At 41.4% G+C, this 19,734-nt stretch overlaps 8 protein-coding genes across 8 annotated transcripts; 5 read left to right on the forward strand and 3 right to left on the reverse strand. All coding sequences in view use genetic code 12, as the record gives it.

Moving 5' to 3' along the window:
- Positions 1–993: 993 nt before the first annotated feature.
- Positions 994–1,644, forward strand: PICST_80880 (GTPase-activating protein). The gene has a single exon (XM_001386733.1). The coding sequence runs from the start codon at positions 1,006–1,008 to the stop codon at positions 1,603–1,605; it is 600 nt and encodes a 199-aa protein (XP_001386770.1). The 5' UTR covers positions 994–1,005; the 3' UTR covers positions 1,606–1,644.
- A 1,055-nt stretch (positions 1,645–2,699) lies between these two features.
- On the forward strand, positions 2,700–6,679 carry PHO81 (positive regulatory protein of phosphate pathway; the record flags this gene model as incomplete). The annotated part of the gene is made up of 2 exons (XM_001386734.1): positions 2,700–3,422; positions 3,444–6,679. 2 exons carry the CDS (start codon positions 2,700–2,702, stop codon positions 6,627–6,629), a joined length of 3,909 nt encoding a protein of 1,302 aa, XP_001386771.2. The 3' UTR covers positions 6,630–6,679.
- An 82-nt stretch (positions 6,680–6,761) lies between these two features.
- Positions 6,762–8,750, reverse strand: PICST_53654 (predicted protein; the record flags this gene model as incomplete). The annotated part of the gene is made up of 2 exons (XM_001386969.1): positions 6,762–8,641; positions 8,663–8,750. Coding segments are annotated over 2 exons (1,968 nt in total), but the record flags the coding sequence as incomplete, so codon positions are not given.
- Positions 8,751–9,205: 455 nt separating this feature from the next.
- On the reverse strand, positions 9,206–10,573 carry PICST_28836 (two component sensor; the record flags this gene model as incomplete). Its single annotated transcript, XM_001386970.1, has 1 exon — positions 9,206–10,573. One exon carries the CDS (start codon positions 10,571–10,573, stop codon positions 9,206–9,208), a length of 1,368 nt encoding a protein of 455 aa, XP_001387007.2.
- Positions 10,574–11,253: 680 nt separating this feature from the next.
- PICST_53771 (Zn-finger like protein) lies at positions 11,254–12,750 on the forward strand (the record flags this gene model as incomplete). The annotated part of the gene is made up of 2 exons (XM_001386735.1): positions 11,254–12,531; positions 12,577–12,750. The coding sequence occupies 2 exons, from the start codon at positions 11,254–11,256 to the stop codon at positions 12,748–12,750; spliced, it is 1,452 nt and encodes a 483-aa protein (XP_001386772.2).
- A 104-nt stretch (positions 12,751–12,854) lies between these two features.
- Positions 12,855–14,105, reverse strand: ARG1 (argininosuccinate synthetase; the record flags this gene model as incomplete). Its single annotated transcript, XM_001386971.1, has 1 exon — positions 12,855–14,105. The coding sequence occupies one exon, from the start codon at positions 14,103–14,105 to the stop codon at positions 12,855–12,857; it is 1,251 nt and encodes a 416-aa protein (XP_001387008.1).
- Positions 14,106–15,806: 1,701 nt separating this feature from the next.
- On the forward strand, positions 15,807–16,512 carry PICST_28839 (predicted protein; the record flags this gene model as incomplete). The annotated part of the gene is made up of 3 exons (XM_001386736.1): positions 15,807–15,887; positions 15,951–16,085; positions 16,141–16,512. The coding sequence occupies 3 exons, from the start codon at positions 15,807–15,809 to the stop codon at positions 16,510–16,512; spliced, it is 588 nt and encodes a 195-aa protein (XP_001386773.2).
- A 671-nt stretch (positions 16,513–17,183) lies between these two features.
- Positions 17,184–19,572, forward strand: PICST_80923 (predicted protein). Its single transcript, XM_001386737.1, has 7 exons — positions 17,184–17,566; positions 17,608–17,633; positions 17,662–17,881; positions 17,907–17,911; positions 18,016–18,571; positions 18,785–19,149; positions 19,201–19,572. The coding sequence occupies exons 1-7, from the start codon at positions 17,195–17,197 to the stop codon at positions 19,280–19,282; spliced, it is 1,626 nt and encodes a 541-aa protein (XP_001386774.2). The 5' UTR covers positions 17,184–17,194; the 3' UTR covers positions 19,283–19,572.
- Positions 19,573–19,734: the final 162 nt, after the last annotated feature.

The raw sequence follows: 19,734 nt of genomic DNA on the forward strand, positions 1-19,734 counted from the left end.
CTACATAGCAATTCCTTGTATATAGTAGTAGCATAATAACAGAACAGGCTATAATAGAACCAGCAAGTAACCAGTGTCTGGTAGTGCGAATACTGCGAATATGGCAGAAACTTTCTCATGGCTGCAACTTCTTTTTGACTTTTTGCACCCATTTTTTTATCATCGTTACTGACACCAAATGATGGCTTTCGCTCTATTGTCGTCTACCTGTACTTTGTTGCTTCATTTGGGAGCGGCAGAACTCTATATCTCATTCAGCTTCTTGGTTCTACTTTTCCTTCCCAGGTACGCCAGACTACTCTACTACTGCATTCTTTGGGCTGTTGTTATCTGGATAAACACCGACCAAGTTCTTGTAACCCACTTTGCTGAACCTTTGGCTGTAGCTGCTACACTCATTCAGACAGCCTGTTGCTTATACATTATCTTTTACTTCGAGCCGTTCAAGGAGAGACATGGTCTCTAGATGTACAGTTTCGGCTGGAGAAGATTGCTATAATTGGATATTGGCCACAATTGGTCATTATTTAAGTTTATGTTACAGCTATGTATGTGATTAGTCTAATATAATATATCTTATCTATCTATTTTAATCAACATTCTCTATTAGTTTTACGTCTGGAAGGATAATTTTGCGAAGGACATATGTCAAAAGAGATATGAACGCCAGCTTTTTTGAGAAACACACAAACTTACCCTTTCCAAAGGAATGGCATAACAATATTAGAATTTACTCTAACTAATGTATTGAAATTCGTCGACACGGTTATCAATAAAAGGCAAAAGTACCTGTCACTTAGTTGCAGCCGATGTATCACAGATTTGCACAAGCGTTGAGCACTTACTCGTCTTTTGTGCGCACTTTTCCCAAACAGGCAGTCGAGCTCCAGACCAAACCGTAAACACTAGAAGAGCAGCGAAAAAAATGTAGATCGATTTAGACTGAAAAAAAGTCACAGCTCATATCTGTGTTATTCTATTTCCACTATTCTACACTACACAATCATGTCTGCTGAAGATACTAAGCCTGTTGTAGCCGAAGAAGCTGCTGCCCCCAAGCCTCCTACTGCCAACGTTTTCTCGATGTTTGGTGGCTCCAAGAAGGAGAAGAAGGACGAAGAGGAACCTGAAACCAAAGAAGAAAAGAAAGGCGATGACGAAGAAGCTGCTGCTGAGGAAGAGGTGGACGTCCATTTCGAGCCATTAGTGCAATTGGAAAAGGTCGACGTCAAGACCAACGAGGAAGACGAAGAAGTGTTATATAAGGTGCGTGCTAAGTTGTTCAGATTCCATGGTGACACCAAGGAATGGAAAGAAAGAGGCACTGGAGATGTTAAATTCTTGAAGCACAAGGAAAGCGGCAGAGTCAGAATCTTGATGAGAAGAGACAAGACATTAAAGATCTGTGCCAATCACTTGATCTCCGGCGACTACGAATTGAAGCCAAACATCGGCTCCGACAGATCGTGGGTCTACACTGTCACTGCTGACATTTCGGAAGGTGAACCTGAAGCTCAGACTTTAGCCATCAGATTCGGCAACAAGGAAAACGCCGACAAGTTCAAGGAGCACTTTGACGAAGCCAGGGATGCCGCTAAGAAGTAGTCATATAGTAGTATGTAATAATGATACAGAAAGAATGATAATAGTAGGTGTAGTGTTGGATATAGTGTAGTAACCAAATTCCAATGGTAGCGGAACTGCAAGAATAGACGATTCTTCATTACTGGGTATTTACCTTAAGTAAGCTTCCCAAGGCTTTTCTGGACAAGATTGCTAGTGTAAGGTTTCTGTGCTTATCTTGAGTTCTGCCAAGGCAGTAAGCCATTTCGCAACCATTTCTCGAGATACTGACACTATCATACAGCCAGTTAAGAATTCAGGTTATGTACAACATGTCAATGTGTTGATTTAGTCTTATGATTGGGCAATAGGTGAGCTTGCTCCTGAGCCGAAATTGTGCAGTTGCAATGAGCTCGTACTATTGAGAACCTACAGAATAAGGGGAGTTTCTGGTGATGCAATATAACAAACTACAGTAGAAGAAGTAAAAGCCCACTAACAACTGGCCAGGAAGACAATTACCAGCATCATATTAGCAGATTGTCTCATGTTCTACCAATTTCGTGTATCACATGTCTTTCGTGGTTCTACTATTAGCAACATGTTCTATGAACTAATATAGGCATGGGTCTGGTGAGGAGTTGCGAAAAAAAGGTCGAATTATGATCTAATCAATTTGCAAAGCACGGCACTAAAATGACTCCCAGTAGAATGTATGAAACCATCCGTAATGACAGAGTTCTTTCCCACTTTGTAACGAGCAATTCAAGAAACCTCTCTGTATTCTGTCGGTGATTCACAGTTTCAATTCTTCATCTTTCTTTGTTCCTGAAGTCATACTGTACAATGCTTTGTGTATCTGGCCTGTGGTCTACCAACCGAAGATTCGTAGAGACTGTATTGACTGAGTGAAGTTGCAATCGGAACTTTGTCGCAATCCACGTGTATCTGTGCGAAAAGTAGAGAGACCGTTTCTCTATGCATTTAATATTAGTATTGTATGGTTACATATGTAGACTAAGAAATTTACCTGAAAAGCTTTTCACACCTATTCTACGTTTTTTACATTATCCTCTTTTTATTCAGAAACTCGCTTTTTTGTCAGGTTTCTTTCTTTTCGTCACTCCAATTGTAGCATGAAGTTTGGAAAGTATCTCGCCTCGAGACAGTTGGAGCTACCTGAGTACTCCGGTCATTTTATAGACTACAAGGCTCTCAAGAAATTGATCAAGCAGTTGGCCATTCCCACCACAACTTCCACCAATGACGAATCCAATAGACCGCTCACCCAGGCGGAAATACAGCAGACACTCAAAGAAAACAAGGCGCTGTTCTTCTTCCGTGTGGAGCGTGAGTTGGACAAAGTCAACTCGTTCTACTTGGAGAAGCAAGCCAATTTGGCCATCAACCTCGACTTGTTGGTGATGAAAAAAAACGAGCTCTTGACCAAAAGTGCCTACTTCATCAACCAGCAGAATAACCTGTCAAACGGTGGCGGTCCCACCTCGAATCCTCTGGCCAATTCTATCAACGCCAATTTCAGAAACTCCATCTCCTACTTGAACTTGTACCAGAACTTCAAAAAAATACACCAGGACTTGATCAGATTACAGCAGTTTATAGAGCTCAACGAGACTGGTTTTTCCAAAGTTGTCAAGAAATGGGACAAACGGTCGAAGTCTCACACAAAGGAGTTGTTCATCCTGACGGCTGTCTCCGTCCAGCCTGTCTTTCACAAGAACGAAATCAACGAGTTGTCAGACTTGGTCACACAGTCGCTCTTTGACTTGGAATCGATAATGGACGGTGATTATTCAACATTAAACAACTACTCGTCATCTTCTCTTGCAGCTACTTCCGTGGCCTCTTCTTCGGTACAGCCACCTATACTAAAGGTCTTATCCAGAACCAACTCCACGTCCAATATCAATATTCCGAGTGACCCATCTGATTCTGCCAGCGAAAGACACCAGTCGATCAGCTCTTTGCCAATTCCCGGCAACTTCCCAGCCTCTCGCAATAGCTCTATTATCAACTTACAGAATAACGAAATTGACGAGTTATACTCCAGCTTCGTCAACGTAGCCACCATTAAGGATCCAGACTTGTCGATCTTATCGAGATGGGTCGACAAAGTGAAGAGCTCATCCAAGAGTGGCAGAAATGAGTCTTCTGCGTCGATTTCGTCCAGTCTGTCTGGAAAGCCTCAATTCAACTCTATAGCCAAATTCAAGTTGTCCAAGATCTTTCTATTATCAGTTGCAAACTTGAAGATCTCTGACAGCTTCTTAGAGTCTTTCCTCGATTTGATCCACTACGAGATCGACTTTGCATTTATCAATGACGAATTCAACAACAACAAGAATATTCTCCACGAATGCTGCTCTATCCCGCCAGACTCTACCCACGAGAGAAGCCATCACGTCATTATCAACAACGGTGTCAAGGTTATCAATTCAACGGATTCGATAAACCATTCTAGAACGTTCATCATACAACACATCATGAACAACTTGGACCAACAACAGAGAGCAAATCTCTTGATCTGCAAGGATTTCAACGGAAGAACCTGTTTGCATTACGCTTCTCAGAATAATCGGTTAGATTTACTTGAGATATTGACTACATATTTCCCCAAGGAGCATATAGACGATTTGGACAACGATTCAATGTCTCCATTATTATTAGCTATTAAGCACGGAAACCTCAATGTCATCAAGAAGTTGGTACAACTGGGAAGTAACTGCTTTCCTCAGAATGATGAAAGTAAATTGCAATATTTGCCTATCAATTATGCCTGTAAGTTTGGCGAATACAAGACGTTGGAGTATTTGCTCTCTTACAGCAAACCTACTAATAATAATGAACAGTTGAACCAGCAAGATGTGGAAGGGTTGCCACCTTTGCATGTTATTGCTAGGTCAGGTCACTATAAGCTAATCAAGTTGTTGATTCAGTACGGTGCCGAAATCAACCGTGTAGATGGTTTCAACAAGTGGACACCCATCTTTTATGCAGCTTCTGAAGGACATGTCAAAACTACACAAGAATTAGTGAAGTTGGGTGCAAAGTTGAACATTGTGGACGAGGATGGTTACAACGTCTTGTACTACTGTGTTGTAGAGGGTCATATCAACGTGTTGAATGAATTATTGAATCACTACAATACAATTCAATCCAACCAAAAGCGTGAAAACATTAATACAATCAACACAATAATAAGTGAGGAAATCATCGCTAGCAAACAACAACAGAATTCCAGTACTGATAGTAACAATTCTATGTCAATCTTGGTGGAGAATGATGACGACTCTGAGGATAGCGGAAGCATCGATAAGAATAATGTGGATAGTATTCCGGACTTGCAATTACCACCTCCAATCTTGCCTTTGAGAAGATACGGTCATAATTTCTTAGAACAGAAGGTATTGATTGAATTGATCTTCCCCAGTGATGCAGAGTTTATCAATTTCTTTAACTCGACTACAGATTTAAAACCAGGCAGAATAACCTTGACATCCAATAACTCTGATATTGTTCCTAGAAATATCTTGCTTCCTATTGCAGACGACACCAAAGCGATCAACAATTGCGTTTTCCAGACGGAAGTTGATTCATTGAATGAGTTCAGAATTGACTTTGAGATCTTTCCCAAGTTTGGTACCAGATTAATTGCAAAGACTACCGCTTTATCTTTTTCGCAGATTGACACCTCATCTCCAGAAATAAACTCAATTCAACTTCCTCTCTTTGACTTAAGATTGAGAAACATTGGTGAATTGAAATTTAATTACCAAGTCATTTTTCCGTTTTCTGGTACATTGTTGGAGACGTCGAAGTTTGACACTTACTGGAAATCGTCTACAAGCTTTGTAAAGAATAGGCAGACATTGAAATTGAACGCTGCTGGAGGATTGTCACCTAATAACTTTTTGTCGCCTTCTAGCATTAACTCTATGATTGGTTCTTCTTCAACTGCTTCCAAGAGTAATGCATCTGGAAATGGCAACAGCAACTTGATTAACAATCCTCTTACCTCTACCAATGAATTAGTCTCTGGCTCTACACCGTCTTCAATCGTTACTGCTACGTCTTTATCTGGAGAATATCTCAGAATCAAGATATGTTTGCTTAATGACGGTACACCGGTTGTATGCCCTCATTGGTCTATTCCTATTACTGAAAATATTGACCTCTACTTGCCTAATTTGTCCTTAGAACAATTAAGCTCCATTACAAACGACTTATTTGATTACGGCAAGGTAATTCACGATTTGTCTGGAATGACTATTAAAGATATTGTCTTGATAAAGAAACTTTTGAGAATCATTTACTTACCATTGGATGTGTTATTGGAGATTTTAAATGTTGAAATCAATTTGAACTTAGAGTTAGTTTTTCCATCCCTTTACGAATTGGAGAATTTGCCATTCATTGGTAACATACAGCTGAACTTGAACAACTTTATTGACTTCACTTTGAATGACGTCTTTAATCACATTCGGTCATCTAAATTGAGCCATGGTTCTTCTGGAAGATCAATCATCTTTCTCTCCTCGAATTCTCTTATTTGCAAGATTTTGAACTGGAAACAACCAAATTTTCCTGTTTTCTTGATCATGAATGGCATTGCTTACAATGGCAATAAACGAAAGTTTGAATCCAGAACTGCCAACGGCTTATTGATTGAAGATATTCAAAAGTCAAAGGCTGCCAGCGGACATCAGCCAATCACTCCAGATTCAAAACCACCCAACAAGTCATCTCGCGATAAAATTGTCAGCAACCACCAGGAAGTTACAATTAGATCTATCAAAGAGGCTGTGAACTTCACGATCAACAACAATTTGATTGGTTTAATCACTTCAATTCACTTGTTGGATTTGGTTCCCAAGTTGGTCCCTTTGATTAGATCCAGAGGTCTAGTGTTGGTTGCTTCCAGTGATGTTGGTGACGAGGAGAACGAAGAATCTCTTCAGAAGGAATTGGATTCGTACACGAGAACCGAAATCAACGGTTTGAGATTTGATGACGTCTTGAGCTTCAAAGAAGATATCACAATGTGAGGTACATAGCATAGGTTTTATTTATTGTATATTAATGTATCGGTTACTTTATTAGAGAGAGTAAATGAAGTGAAAACTGATTAAAATTGTGGGTGCATATGAGTCTCCATTTTTATGACTGTTATTATACCTTCAACGCCTGCGTCTTGGTGGAGGTGGAGGAGGTGGTGTACCATATTTTGGGGTTGGAGAGCTGGAATACTCATTCTGACTGTTTCTCCTTGCTGATGGTGGAGGTGGAGGCGGAGCTTTCTTCTTGAGAGCTTTACGGGCCAACAGTGAAACCGAATTAACCGAAGAAGACGAAGAAGAAGCTTCATGATTGTATATGCCGCCATATATCTTCTCCGTAACTGGTACCTTTGGCAAAGGTTTGGAATGAAGATACTCAGTGGGCAAATCAAGAATGTTGGAAGTACATTCTTCTTGCATTTCTACAATTTTATGATCTGCCCAGGGAGAATACTTCAAGGATTCGTTTGTTTCTGAGATTTTCATGGAATCAAGTTTATTCATGAAGACATTGTTATTGTTCTGTTGAAACATGGTATGCACATTGCTGCTTGATCTTCTTGAGCCTAACTGAAGATTATGTGATGTTGTATGCTTATGGTAGTCGCTTCTAGTCGACGTTCTAACAGAAGCAACTCTGGTCATAGTTACAGCAATGGAATCATCTGACGCATTGGCATTTTCTGTTAGTTCTATACTTCCTGCTGGAATACTGTCCTTGTCGATAGGAGAAGTGGAAGACGAGTTGGAATCCAATTTTTCCAACTGGGCTGAACCAAAAGTTGGCGATTCGGTCTTCTTTCGCGATTTTTTTAACCAGGGAATGCCCAAGCAGCGTTTGGCCAATTTGGCTATAACATCTTCCTGCTGCTTTTGGAGATCACCTTCTACGGTCAGATTGGAAGTTGAGTTGAGAATGAGGTTTTCTAGTAATTCCATTATCTGGACGTTCTTATGGCCTCCAGACAACTCACTCAATTGTGAAAAACGCAAGAGTGGATACAATACTTTCAAGTATGTGATCAACAAGAATCTGTTCTCGTTGCCTACGTCGCCGGTACAGTCCATATTGTCCAACTCTCGGATGAAGATATCCACCAAAATCTTCAAGTCGTTTACATAGATAAGTTTTGTGGTGAAGGACGTGGTGAACACAAGGTACAAGAACTTAAGAATCAAGATTTTGATAATCTGCGATTCTTCTCTGTTGATGTGGTATATTAAAAGATTGATAAACCCTGTGATGCTGGTGTTGTTATCGTTATTGTTCATGAGTCCGTTAAAAACCTTGTTTTTGATATCACCGCATGTGTATGATTTCATCAAGTACTGTTCGTTGATCAACAAAAGCAACTTGAACTCTTCATATGCTATAAGTTTGTCTTCGTCTTCGAAGTCATCGCCATCTATATCGTAGTTGTTGAAGTTTTCGTTCGACAAAAGATACTCTATGAGCGTTTGGATCAACTCAGTCTGGTTGGTCAAGCAGTAAAACTCTTTGTCAGACAACAATTCGACAAAGTAAAGATACTCAAAGAATATGTCACAGCCAAACTTGAGCAACACAAACGATGTATCCTGAATAGCAGTAGAAACGACATGTGTTTCAAGAAAGTTGGAGATCGTTTGGATGAAGTCGATGTCTTTCAAAACTGTTTTGAGATCCAGACTCTCTATCGTATCAAACGAAGTATAGTCCTGGTCGCTGTCAGGAGATGCAGAACTCTCCGGATATGTGTTTCTAAGCTTGAGCATGAGAAGTAAGATGATACATAAGAACTGTTTGAGATACTCACCCTCAAGCTTGACTCTTTTATCAGATTCATCCTGGCTCTTATTCTCAATTCTAGACTGAGTAATCGTGTTGAAAGTGCTTAAGAACGCCATGATCTTGGCGATACAGAAACGATAATTCTTCACAAAGAGATTCAGCGTCAACAACTTGAGAGCGTAGACCGAGAGTCGATGGTACGTTTTCAGATTCTCATCCAGCTCCACATCTCCACCATCATCTGACAAACAAACATTGTCTACTACAAGCTTGATAAAATTAGAAACGTTGGCATTACACTCCTGAGAATCACTATTGATGAGAAGGTTGACAAGCTCAGCTTCAAAGTCCGGCTCCACGGGTGGAGAAACTATATCCGAGGGGAAAGACGTATCCGGACATGGAATATCTGTATATGACGTGTTGGCAGGAAAATCGAACGCCATGTCCCCCTTGGCAACTGTGGTTAGTTAGGGAGTATTCGGATAAGGAATAAGGACACTTGAAGGAAATGGTTATCAGTGGTAGTGTAAATGTCACGTGAGAGATGTGCTGTATGGGAAGCGGAATTGCTCAGTCTCACTCTAGCGCATTTGCTGTTAGCCGTGCCATGTCATTTGGCTGTGTTAGGCTCTCAAGACTGTTCTCTATTACCAGAGCTTGTTCACCACAAGATAGAACTATTAAGCTGTCAAGCCACTACTCTATATATTCGCAAATAAAAGTCTCGTGATTCATTCTAAATAGCTTAGTATATTTTATATCATAATATTCTGTTAGACCCAACTTCATCTCATTGTCCCACAGTCTTGAGATAGACATCTGTACCCCAGCCATAGTAGCTCTGAATAGTTAAACTTCCCTTTGTGTTGGGAAGTATCCCGTCTTCGTCTGGGATGGTGTCATTAAAGATTTCTACGTAGTTTTTCAGCAAAGGCAACCCGTACCCCATTCCAGCCACAACATTTCCAGCCAATCCTGGGGGTACATTCAAAGTTTTGTAGGCTTCGCCTTCATTAGTCTCAAACGTTGAAAACGAGTAGTCAAATATGTGTCTCAATACTTTTGGGGGAATACCCTTACCTTTATCTCTTATTCTCAATTCCAAATAGGAAGGAGACTCTGAGATAGAGATTGTGATTTGTACCGGATCTTCAATTCGGTTCTCGATATGGGCTCTGAACGAGTTCTTAAACACCTCTCTGAGGATATAGTCCAAATGGTATTCGATGTATGGGAAGTATAGCAAGTCTTCCTCATTCTTCGATCGCAAGTCTGGCTCCAGTCGACTCCAATAGTTGATTGGGTAGAGATTTGTATCGATGTTGACTGGAACGGATTGGTCGTATTTCAATAAGAAGATGTCATTGACAGCGTCCGCGTTCTTTTTGATTACGTCAGGTAGATGTAATACCTTGATGACACCATTGTACTTTCCGCCTTTTTCGTAGTCGCTCTTGCCTGTTATAGACTTGGAAAGCTCGATGTGTTGATGGGCTATCAAACGCATACTGATTCTCTCTTTGAGATGCTCGTCCAAGAATGCCGTGATCTGTTTGGAAGTGAGCAAGTCCAGGACCTCCTGGAATCCCTTCGAGAGGCTGGGCAATGTATCGGCGTGGGCATCTATGAACTCCGACAACACTTTCATGGTAAACTTCTCGTTTTCCTCTAGCGTGGTAGGAGGGTTGAGAGAGGCTGTGAGCAACGAAGACATCGTTTGCAAATAAGTATTGTAGGATTCGGAGATCAGCGGATTGAGCACTACCAAATACGGCAAGTTCCTAAACTGTTTGAGACGTCTGGCATTGTAAGCTAACAAGTATTCGACGGTTTCAATTGCATTCTGGAGAATGAAGGTAGAAGTAAGCTTTCGAGATTGATCATACAATCTTTCGATGGAGAACTTGGGCAATTGCTTTTCAGCATAGTAGTAGATGGGTCTTTCCAATAGCAGTCTGATCTTGTACTCTTCAAGAAAACGTTCCTGTTGTTGTTTCCAATTGCAATTGTCATCGGCAGTGGAAGATGGCTCAACTTGTGGAGTAGTTGATAGTGATCTGAGATGGATATTTCTTCTGAGAATATGAGCAAGAGGTTTCCTCACGGAACCATTGATCTTTACCATTGGCTGTACCAGTCGTATATACGAGCGTATCATTGTGAATGTGCAAACTATTAGTATACAAGTTTAAGAAAATAGACGACTATTTCCTTTGCTACTGGAAAAAAGAAGGAACTGGAAAACCCTGTTATGCTCTTGGTGAGAGTTCGATAGTGAGAATACAGCGACAAAAGGAATTCTTAGTGTTGACTCACGAGACCGCTAGTCCGAAAAATAGTTTCTACCGAGACACTCAGTGATTTAGACTACAGTATTTCTGATAGTGAGAGAGATTGACTTATTTGGAGAGTAGAGAATAGATTGATATCGTCTCTTTCGGTGAAACCCATCAGTATGGTATTAAGATGTGACCGTAAATCCATTGACTTTACTTTCACTAAAGCAGTCTTATCAGCTCCGTCCCTGTGCTGGGAGACTCGGACAATTCTTTTTTGGTCTCTCCCAAATGGTCTCACTATATTCGCATTAGCTTTTACCGAGCTAAATGCCATAAGCTCGTACGTTAAATAATTATGCACTCTTGTCATAAATCTTTTATTCTTTATATCATTTTCTGTGCCTTTCCCAGTCTTCCCTTCTCTAGTATAAAGTCTTCATAACACTATCCAGTTGCACAATTAACATTGCATTTGCTCCTTATCGTTAATCTTGTTGAGTTCTTACAATTGGACATAGTCGTTATTTCCTGTTACCCCATTATTCAGTCCTCTTAGTATATGAAGAAATCAAAAGATTCCTGCCCACTCTGTACTTCCTCTCCTTTGGAGGATTCGAAAAATGTCTCTGACATTTCGTGGTTGCAATGTGATTTGTGCAAACAATGGTTCCACGCCAGTTGTCTTAAACTTCCTGCCATTGAGATCAACAGCCTCCATTCCTACCATTGCACCCAATGTGCTAAGAAACATGGCCCCTCAGTTCATCGTCGTAAATCAAAACGCACCAAGTTGAAAATTGACTACGTTGCTCTAAATGACGGTGATGTGTTTGCCGTTGACAAAACTTCTCACCCCCATGTTCCCAGCTTCCACGACTTTCCCGTCGATGCTAACAGTTGCACAGATCCAAAATCTGGGGCTAATCCTTATATATATATCTCAGATGTACTAACCAAGCAATACGCTCTTGAAACTCAATTGAGCAAACCAATCTTGGTCCCCGACGCCAATTTGGACGTAGTGGGTATGAAACTACCTGTTCCTAAGGAGCAGCTCACGTTGGACTACATAACTGAAAAAGTAGGTGAAGACGAACCAGTAGAGGTAATGGATGTATTATCTCAACAAGGAGTTCATCCGGGATGGAATATGGGCCAATGGCGAGATTACTTCCATACTGACGAAATGAGTCGGGATCGAATCAGAAACGTCATTTCTCTAGAGATATCGCTGGTAGATGATCTCGGTAGAACCTTTTCACGGCCTCAATTGGTTCGTGATATGGATCTTGTAGACAAAGTGTGGAACAAAAATGATAGTCAGGAGCGGTCAAAGGTGACTAAGTATTGTTTGATGTCGGTGAAGAATTCGTTCACCGACTTTCATATTGATTTCGGAGGTACCTCGGTATATTACACTGTCTGTAAAGGTTCCAAAACTTTCTTGATGTTCCCACCTACAAGTGACAATTTAGAGTTATACACAGCGTGGTGTTTGGAATCAAACCAAAACTTCATTTGGTATGCCACCTATTCACGAGCCATCCGCGGTAAAAGAACAACCCCTCAAAATGGATTCAAAGTTACTCTTGCTCCCGGTGACTTGTTCATCATACCAAGTGGGTGGATCCACGCAGTGTTCACTCCTGAAGATTCTATTGTCATAGGTGGTAACTTCCTTACTCTTCACGATATGAGCACTCAGTTGAAGATCAACAATGTAGAAAAAGTCACAAAAGTGCCGTCCAAGTTTCGTTTCCCCATGTTCAACAAGGTGGTATGGTTGACCAGTTGGTACTATCTCAACCATAAACTGGAATTTGCAGCCGATCTTTACGTTGAAAATGAACGAGAAATAAAAAATGAAGAAGACACCGTGAAGAATCACAAATTGGAATTCACCCTTCTCAAAGACTTAGCAGACCATCTAAAGGGGCATTTGGAGCTCAGCAAGAGCAACCAAACGGCTCGTCGTAGTATTCCTGTTGATGTCATTGGCAAAGATGTGGTGGGTCATATTGTCAAGTTGGAGAACTGGATGAACGACTATAGGTGAAGTATTGTATTTATATTGTATTATGAATAGAGACTATATGTACACTTTTTATTAAATTATAGATTTATACCTTTAATACCCGATTAAAATTCCTTATGGTCAACTTATAAGTTTAAAGTTTGGCCCTTCTCTCTGGCTGCTTCACCATACTTCTTGATTCTGATGGATTGGACGGCAATGAAACCTGAGGTGTCTTCTGGAGAGAAACCGGTCAATTCATCCATGGAAGATTCAGTTTCGTCGTACAACTTTTCGGTTTCCGAAGATCTACCCAAGATGGTCAAAGAACCCTTGTAGGCTCTGGCTCTGACTTGACCGTTAACGGTGATCTGGGATGGAGGGATCATAGATCTGACATATTCGCACTCAGGAGTGAAGTACATACCGTTGTACAACAACTTGGAATAGGTGACGGAGACGAATTGGTCTCTGATAGCACGGACTTCACGGTCCAAAGTCAAACCTTCCAAATCAATGTGGGTAGATCTCAAGATGGTCAATCCTGGGGTTTCGTAACAACCTCTGGACTTGATACCGATGAATCTGTTTTCGACAATGTCGATTCTACCGACACCGTTTCTTCTGGCCAAGGCGTTAGCTTCGAGGAACAATTCAACAGATTCGGTGATAACCTTCTTACCTCCATCCAAGATCAACTTGACAGGCAATCCCTTTTCAAAGACAACAGTAAAGTCTTCTGGGGTGTCTGGAGCATCGGTTGGGTCAACTGTCAACTTCCACATGTCCTTTGGAGGAGTGGTGTCTGGGTTTTCCAAGATACCGGCTTCAAAGGAGATGTGAGCCAAGTTTTCATCGGTGGACCATGGCTTAGCCTTGGTTTGAGCAACGGGGATGTTCTTGGAGGCAGCGTATTCCAACAAATCGTTTCTACCGGCGAATCTGTTGAAGAAAGCTGGGTCTCTCCATGGAGCGATGACAACGACATCTGGCTTCAAGGCGTAGAAAGACAACTCGAATCTGACCTGATCGTTACCCTTACCGGTACAACCGTGGGAGACAGCGAAACAACCGTTTTCTTCAGCAACTTTAATCTGGGCCTGTGCAATAACTGGTCTAGCCAAGGAAGTACCCAACAAGTATACATTTTCGTAGATTGCATTGGCTTGAATGGCTGGGAAGCAGACGGATTCGACGAATTCCTTTCTGACATCCACAACGACGAACTTGGTGGCACCAATGGCCAAAGCCTTCTTTTCAGCAGCTTCAAAGTCTTCTTCCTGACCGATGTTGGCCAAGAAAGCAATGACTTCATAACCTTCTTCCAACAACCAGGCTAAGATGACCGAGGTATCTAAACCACCGGAGTAAGCCAAACAAACTTTACCTTTAGACATTGTAGCAAATATTACAGAAACAAACGAGTGTTAATTGATGAAGAGGAAAGAGAGACTGGAATGAAAAATTTTCTCTCCAGGAATTTTTCACTCCTTTTATACACCGAAAATTTTGCGGCCCATATGAGCTCGACGATAACGTAGCGCGCTTAATTTTCAATTACCCAATTAGGAGTGACTCATACTTCTCTCACTTAGGCCGGATCCAGGGCGGGCACGACCCACTAATGTAAAAATTTTCAGTTGCCTTCTGCCAGCCTTTCAACAACTGTGGAATGTGAATGATGGCGGCATCAATAAGATGGGAAAGGAAAATTTTCACCATGCATTGAACATTTGATAGATACGAACGAAAACAATTCTCTTACATAATTAAGAATCTTGCAAAAATCTTACTTCACGAAACAGCATGATGATAGTCACATGATCGCATCTCCTGTGTTCGGATTTCGATACTGTATATTGAATCCTTAAGTCTTTTAGGCTTAATATTTAAGCTGGCTACGTCGAAGTTGTTTCTACTGAAATCCCTTGCATTAACAGCTTGCTATGAAAGCTCAGATTTGACTCGCTTCCTAGGAGGCTTCTAGGTTCCTTAGGAAATTCTGTTAGCTAAATATATAGACAAATTCTCGAGGCGAGAATGTGAAAAATTTTCACGAGATTCCAACTGCCCAAAATGGGATCAACTTGGTCGGGAAATGTACATCTAGACCCATACCAAGTAGGACCAACCATCGCAGTTACATCATATGGCTAAGCCTTCAACTTCGTTAAACATTCTTGAAGTTGATGGAATATAATGTAGGATCAATGTCGTACCACAGCGACATTATACGACATTTGGATTGAATTTCCAACATCCTGTGATGGATTGAAGGCACAGATTGTATAAAATTCAATAGTCTGTAGAAGGTGGAAAAAATTCACCAGTCATTATCATATGTTGGAACACGTTTCGCTTTGTTAAGCTCTTCTTAGGCTATTCTGGTGAAACTGTCTATCGGATACCAGTTTTCTATATGTAGAGGTAGCAAATTAAGCCAATATTACAGCTGTATCCCTCTATAATAACCAACTTTGATCCTTTCTCAGCCATTTTCTTTACTAGGCGCTTATGTCTGTAAAACTTGTGGCTTTAGGTTGGTAGTATTCTCTTAAGTTCAGAAATTGGAACAGTGTCAAACTTCTTTAGAAGTATTATACTTTGAATGAAAATTTGTACATAATTTTTCAGCCTTGAAAAATACCCTACTCCGCAATAGAATTAACTAACTAAGGATTGCAGCCATTTTGAAATGTATTTTCTCATGAGGCTTGGTCTATATTTAACTTATCTGTACTGATTTTTTCACGATTTCAAACTTCCAGCAAATGTCTCTTTCGGGGTCCTTTGACAGTCTCCTGTACCTGCGAAATGACGGATATGGACTATAACGAAGAACGTATATTAGATGATAGCCAGAATACACGCCTATTCTGTAACTTGTAGTTCATATAAAGTATTCTCGTAGAACTTGGATATTTCGAATGAACCTTGTTTCAGAGTTTTTCCAAAATTTCTCATATTTCAGTCCCAAAATAGACATTTACATATCCCTGGCGGATGCGAAAATATTCCGGTACTCTTTTCTAAAGCGCCAGTTCTCATTGTCTTTTGAGATCCAAACGATGAATTTGGGCATAGCAGCTTGGTTTATTATGGCCGCTGTCTCTGGATTCCAAACTGCCACAACCAGACGGATGTCGCTAGAAAATTTCCTTGACTTTGGCCCCCTATGTGTATGTCAAGAACAGTTTCCCAACTAAATGCAAGATTCTTAACCACCATACTAATTTCTCCAGACCAGCCAAAAGTATATGGAGTGCCACTTGAGAGCCCAGGAGAACTTTCAACAGTGTGGTCCTAAGGATAGACTGTGTAGCTGCTACTATGTGGAGGTAGTCTACAAAGAGTGTATCAAGTTATGTCCAACATATGTAAGACTTATGGGAAATGAGAGATATTGAAGTTATACTAACAAGTTTCTTATAGCACCACGAAACTTTCTATCGGCTCCGGAGCCTCTGCTCTGACGTTCCTTCAGTGAAGTTTCCTTCCAAAGAGAAGAGTCAAGGAGAAGAACCTGCTTCGTGCTCCTTCAATAATACAAAGTACATGCCCTCGTCTGGTGCTACGGAAACGGCTCCGACACCTGGCGGCTCTGGAAATGCAACACTAACTGGCTGGAACGGTGCGGCATCTGTCAGTATCCGCGACAACTGCAACTTACAGCACCAGAAAAAGATTCCAGACATTCCCAAAGGAGCAGACTGGGCCCAGATACTGCGCTCCACATCTACATTGTACATGAGGTTCGGACCAGTATTGGTAGCTTCTTTAGCACTTACTATGTGGCTCCTCTAAGAGCTACTTAAAGAATATACAAGCGAACACTTCCATACCGGAATGAACAAAATAATGTAGGGGGACGAGAGTCACCACACGTGATGTGAGTCTGAGTCTGTTTGTGACTAGTGAGTCTTGGCGAGGAGAAAAAAGACTGGTCTGACTCAACTTCCAACTGTAGAATGGTCTTCTAATTAAAGAGTCAAATAGCCGATATTACCAACTGGTGACTGTCCAGCATATCCCGGTCGTCTCCAGTTATTCTTTGTAGTACGTACTGTTTGTCAACAAGCAGCCCATACCATTTTAGTTGGAGTTTCGTCTCTTTCCCCAGTATCTGAAGAGTCCCCACTCCGGAGCCGCACACTGGTAGGACTCAAGGGAAAAGATTTTCCGCTCCTAGCCACGGCAACTGCAGAGTGCGAGTTGATTCGTAGTCACACAAATTTTTTTATTAATCATCAGTAGACTCATAAACAACCACAAGTTCAGGAGGGCGATAACCAGAAAAATATACGTATCGGTACTTTCTAACCTGGTTTAGTCTAAGTCGATTAGAGAGTTTGTCCAAAAACCAACTTTCCGTAGAAAAATCCGAAAACACAACAGCAACAACAAAAGTTAATAGAATCGAGTCATCTTCAACCGCAATTTTCACCAGAATAACTTTTCAAGTTTGTTTCAGGTGATGAACGAAACCATGCTGATGCCGATAAAACTAGATCCGAAAGACTTGGAGCAACAAAAACGGCTTGGAGTTACGAACTCTATCCGGGCTAAACTCAATTTTCTCGATGAAAGACTCTGGAAAAGGTTCTCTGCCAGAAGATTGGAGCTCATCGACACACTTGATTTGAGCTCTAAAAAGGCCTCGGAACAAGATGCCGAAATAAGGAAGGTGGCCGAGGCCCTCCGCGTTGAATTCAATTACAACCCAGACTACGAGTCCGATTTCGACAAGTTGGTTCGTGCAGCTGTTCAAAGCGTGAGGAGAAACAGAAAGAGGTCGTCGAAGTCGAAGCGAAACCACAATGAGGAAGGAACAAAAAGACCTCGGATTATTGATTCTGTAGTGATACCTCCGACCTATGATAACCCAGATATAATTAATAGCTACTCTGGACTTCCGAATACGACGAGTCCACCAGACTCTCTCGGGCTCCAAAGACCAAACTACCATGAGACTGAGACCGAGTATAGTGATCCAAATGATTCCCACAATACACACAATGGTAAAACCAAGTTCCTTTCAGAGATATCTCGGTTGAACTCTGATTCCAATGATGATATTTATGACCTTAGCTACCCCAGAGCTAAAAACTTCACTGCTAATGACAAGGCTCGTGCCACCATAGATTCCATGATTCGACCTAGAATAGGAAACCCTGTTTCCAGTGAAGTTAAATCTGTAGTCTCTGTCAGTGCTACTGTTGCATACAACGGACATTCTAATAAGTACTCGGGTACTGTTAGTGGTGCCAATAGCTCGATATCAAATCCAATTTCTTCGCATACCACTAGATTGCCTCCCATAACAGATCTTCAGATCGACTCAAGACTACCGCATATGGATGTTACTGCTGCAAAGGGGATCATTATAAATCATATTGAAAGATCCAAGTCTTGTTCTGAAAGCATTAGCAAGAAGTCAGAAAACCTACAGGCTCTTGGTCAATCAGTAATGTCTGCTTCAATCGCTTATGTATTCGAGAAGTCATTTGAAGCTGTTAATGATACTTCTGTAGAGTACTTAAGGTCTAAGTTGAACTCGGAGACGTTTTTGTCGCGATTTTTCCGGGAGTTAGATCCCAACGTCACTACATCTATAACTGATGAAATTGCAGTTATTTCGTTATACACCTTGTTGGGTGGATGTGTGAAAGACTTTGGCTTCGATACTATCTTAGTTCCATTGTGTGAGATAATCTACGTTTCAATCCTCCAGCAATATCCTCTCATCTCGAAGAACTCGACGCCATTCCGTAGTGCCGATTACTTGAAGCCCTCGGAATACTCGAACTCCTTGAGTTCTTTGGCTGCAGTAGCTTCCGATCTCCAAAGTCAAGAGGTTGACCAAGTTTCTTCAAACTCCGAGCTGCATCGGTTACCTCTTTCCCCTCCGTCGCTGATTGGTGCCGTGAAAGTGCCTACTTCCAGTGCTACAGCTACGGTTACGAACACTACAAATACCACAAGCACAAGCCTAAATACATCTTCCACCTCCATGTCTATACCACCACCTCCACTTCCCCTTCATACCGGCTCGAATCTCCTCATTCCCGAGCCCAAGTACAGAAAGCAAGTCTATCTACACTATTTGTCCCAAGCACTTGAATTCTCGTACTTGACCAAGAACTCTGCTCCACCTCGGTTCATTGAACTTCTTGAGAATGCTCGTTCTGCGTTCAAGCTAGCACATCTGCCCGACTCTATACTTGGGTTGAGAGACGTTAAGACGGGCAATATCATCCAGACAGACTTCGACTTGGAGCGAATCTTCCGCAACGAAGAGAAGATCGAGTTGGAAGTGTTTGCCCAGCGATCAACTGCCATCCCCATTTACGAAATTACGTCTACAGTAGTGCCAAGTCGCTACGGTGGAAGCGAATCACCCAAAATCATATTGCCTCCTCCATTTGGAAATAGACCCCATTTGTCTCATTCTCGGTCGCCTACTGGAGAACAAGGAGTAGGAGATCATCCTAGACCCGGATTTAATTTCCTCTCCAACTCCGACGACATGACACCTCCTCCGCCGTTGCTTCCCAAATTCCAGCCGCTCTTGTAGAATTCCAGCAGACAGAAACACAAGGAAAAATATATGGGCTCGGCCCTCAGGAAATCGGAATAGCTGGAAGAAGCTACTGATAACTACACACAGACTTACACATTTCAGCTACACCCACATTGATAATGGTATTGTTTTACCGAGCTATGTTGTATTGCTTATCGAGTCCCACATGGCGATACGAGATAAAGTATAACCGCTAGATACACGAAAAGAGGTGAATAGCTAAGTTACAGATTAGAATATTCGGTGTGTAGAATGTGTGAATAAAGGCTAGGATTACTTCGGTGCAGACAATAGTGTAGACAATATTGTAGATATTCGTGTAGCAGAGACATGATAAAGTGTAGCAGAGAATAGTTAGGGTTGAAAGCGTTAGAGTTAAAAGCGTTAGGATTAAAAGTGTGAGAGTTAAAAGTGTAAGAGTTAAAAGTGTAAGTAACAATAGCCAC

The sequence above is a fragment of the Scheffersomyces stipitis genome, chromosome 1, assembly GCF_000209165.1.
Source record: "Scheffersomyces stipitis CBS 6054 chromosome 1, whole genome shotgun sequence".
NCBI lineage: Eukaryota > Fungi > Ascomycota > Pichiomycetes > Serinales > Debaryomycetaceae > Scheffersomyces > Scheffersomyces stipitis.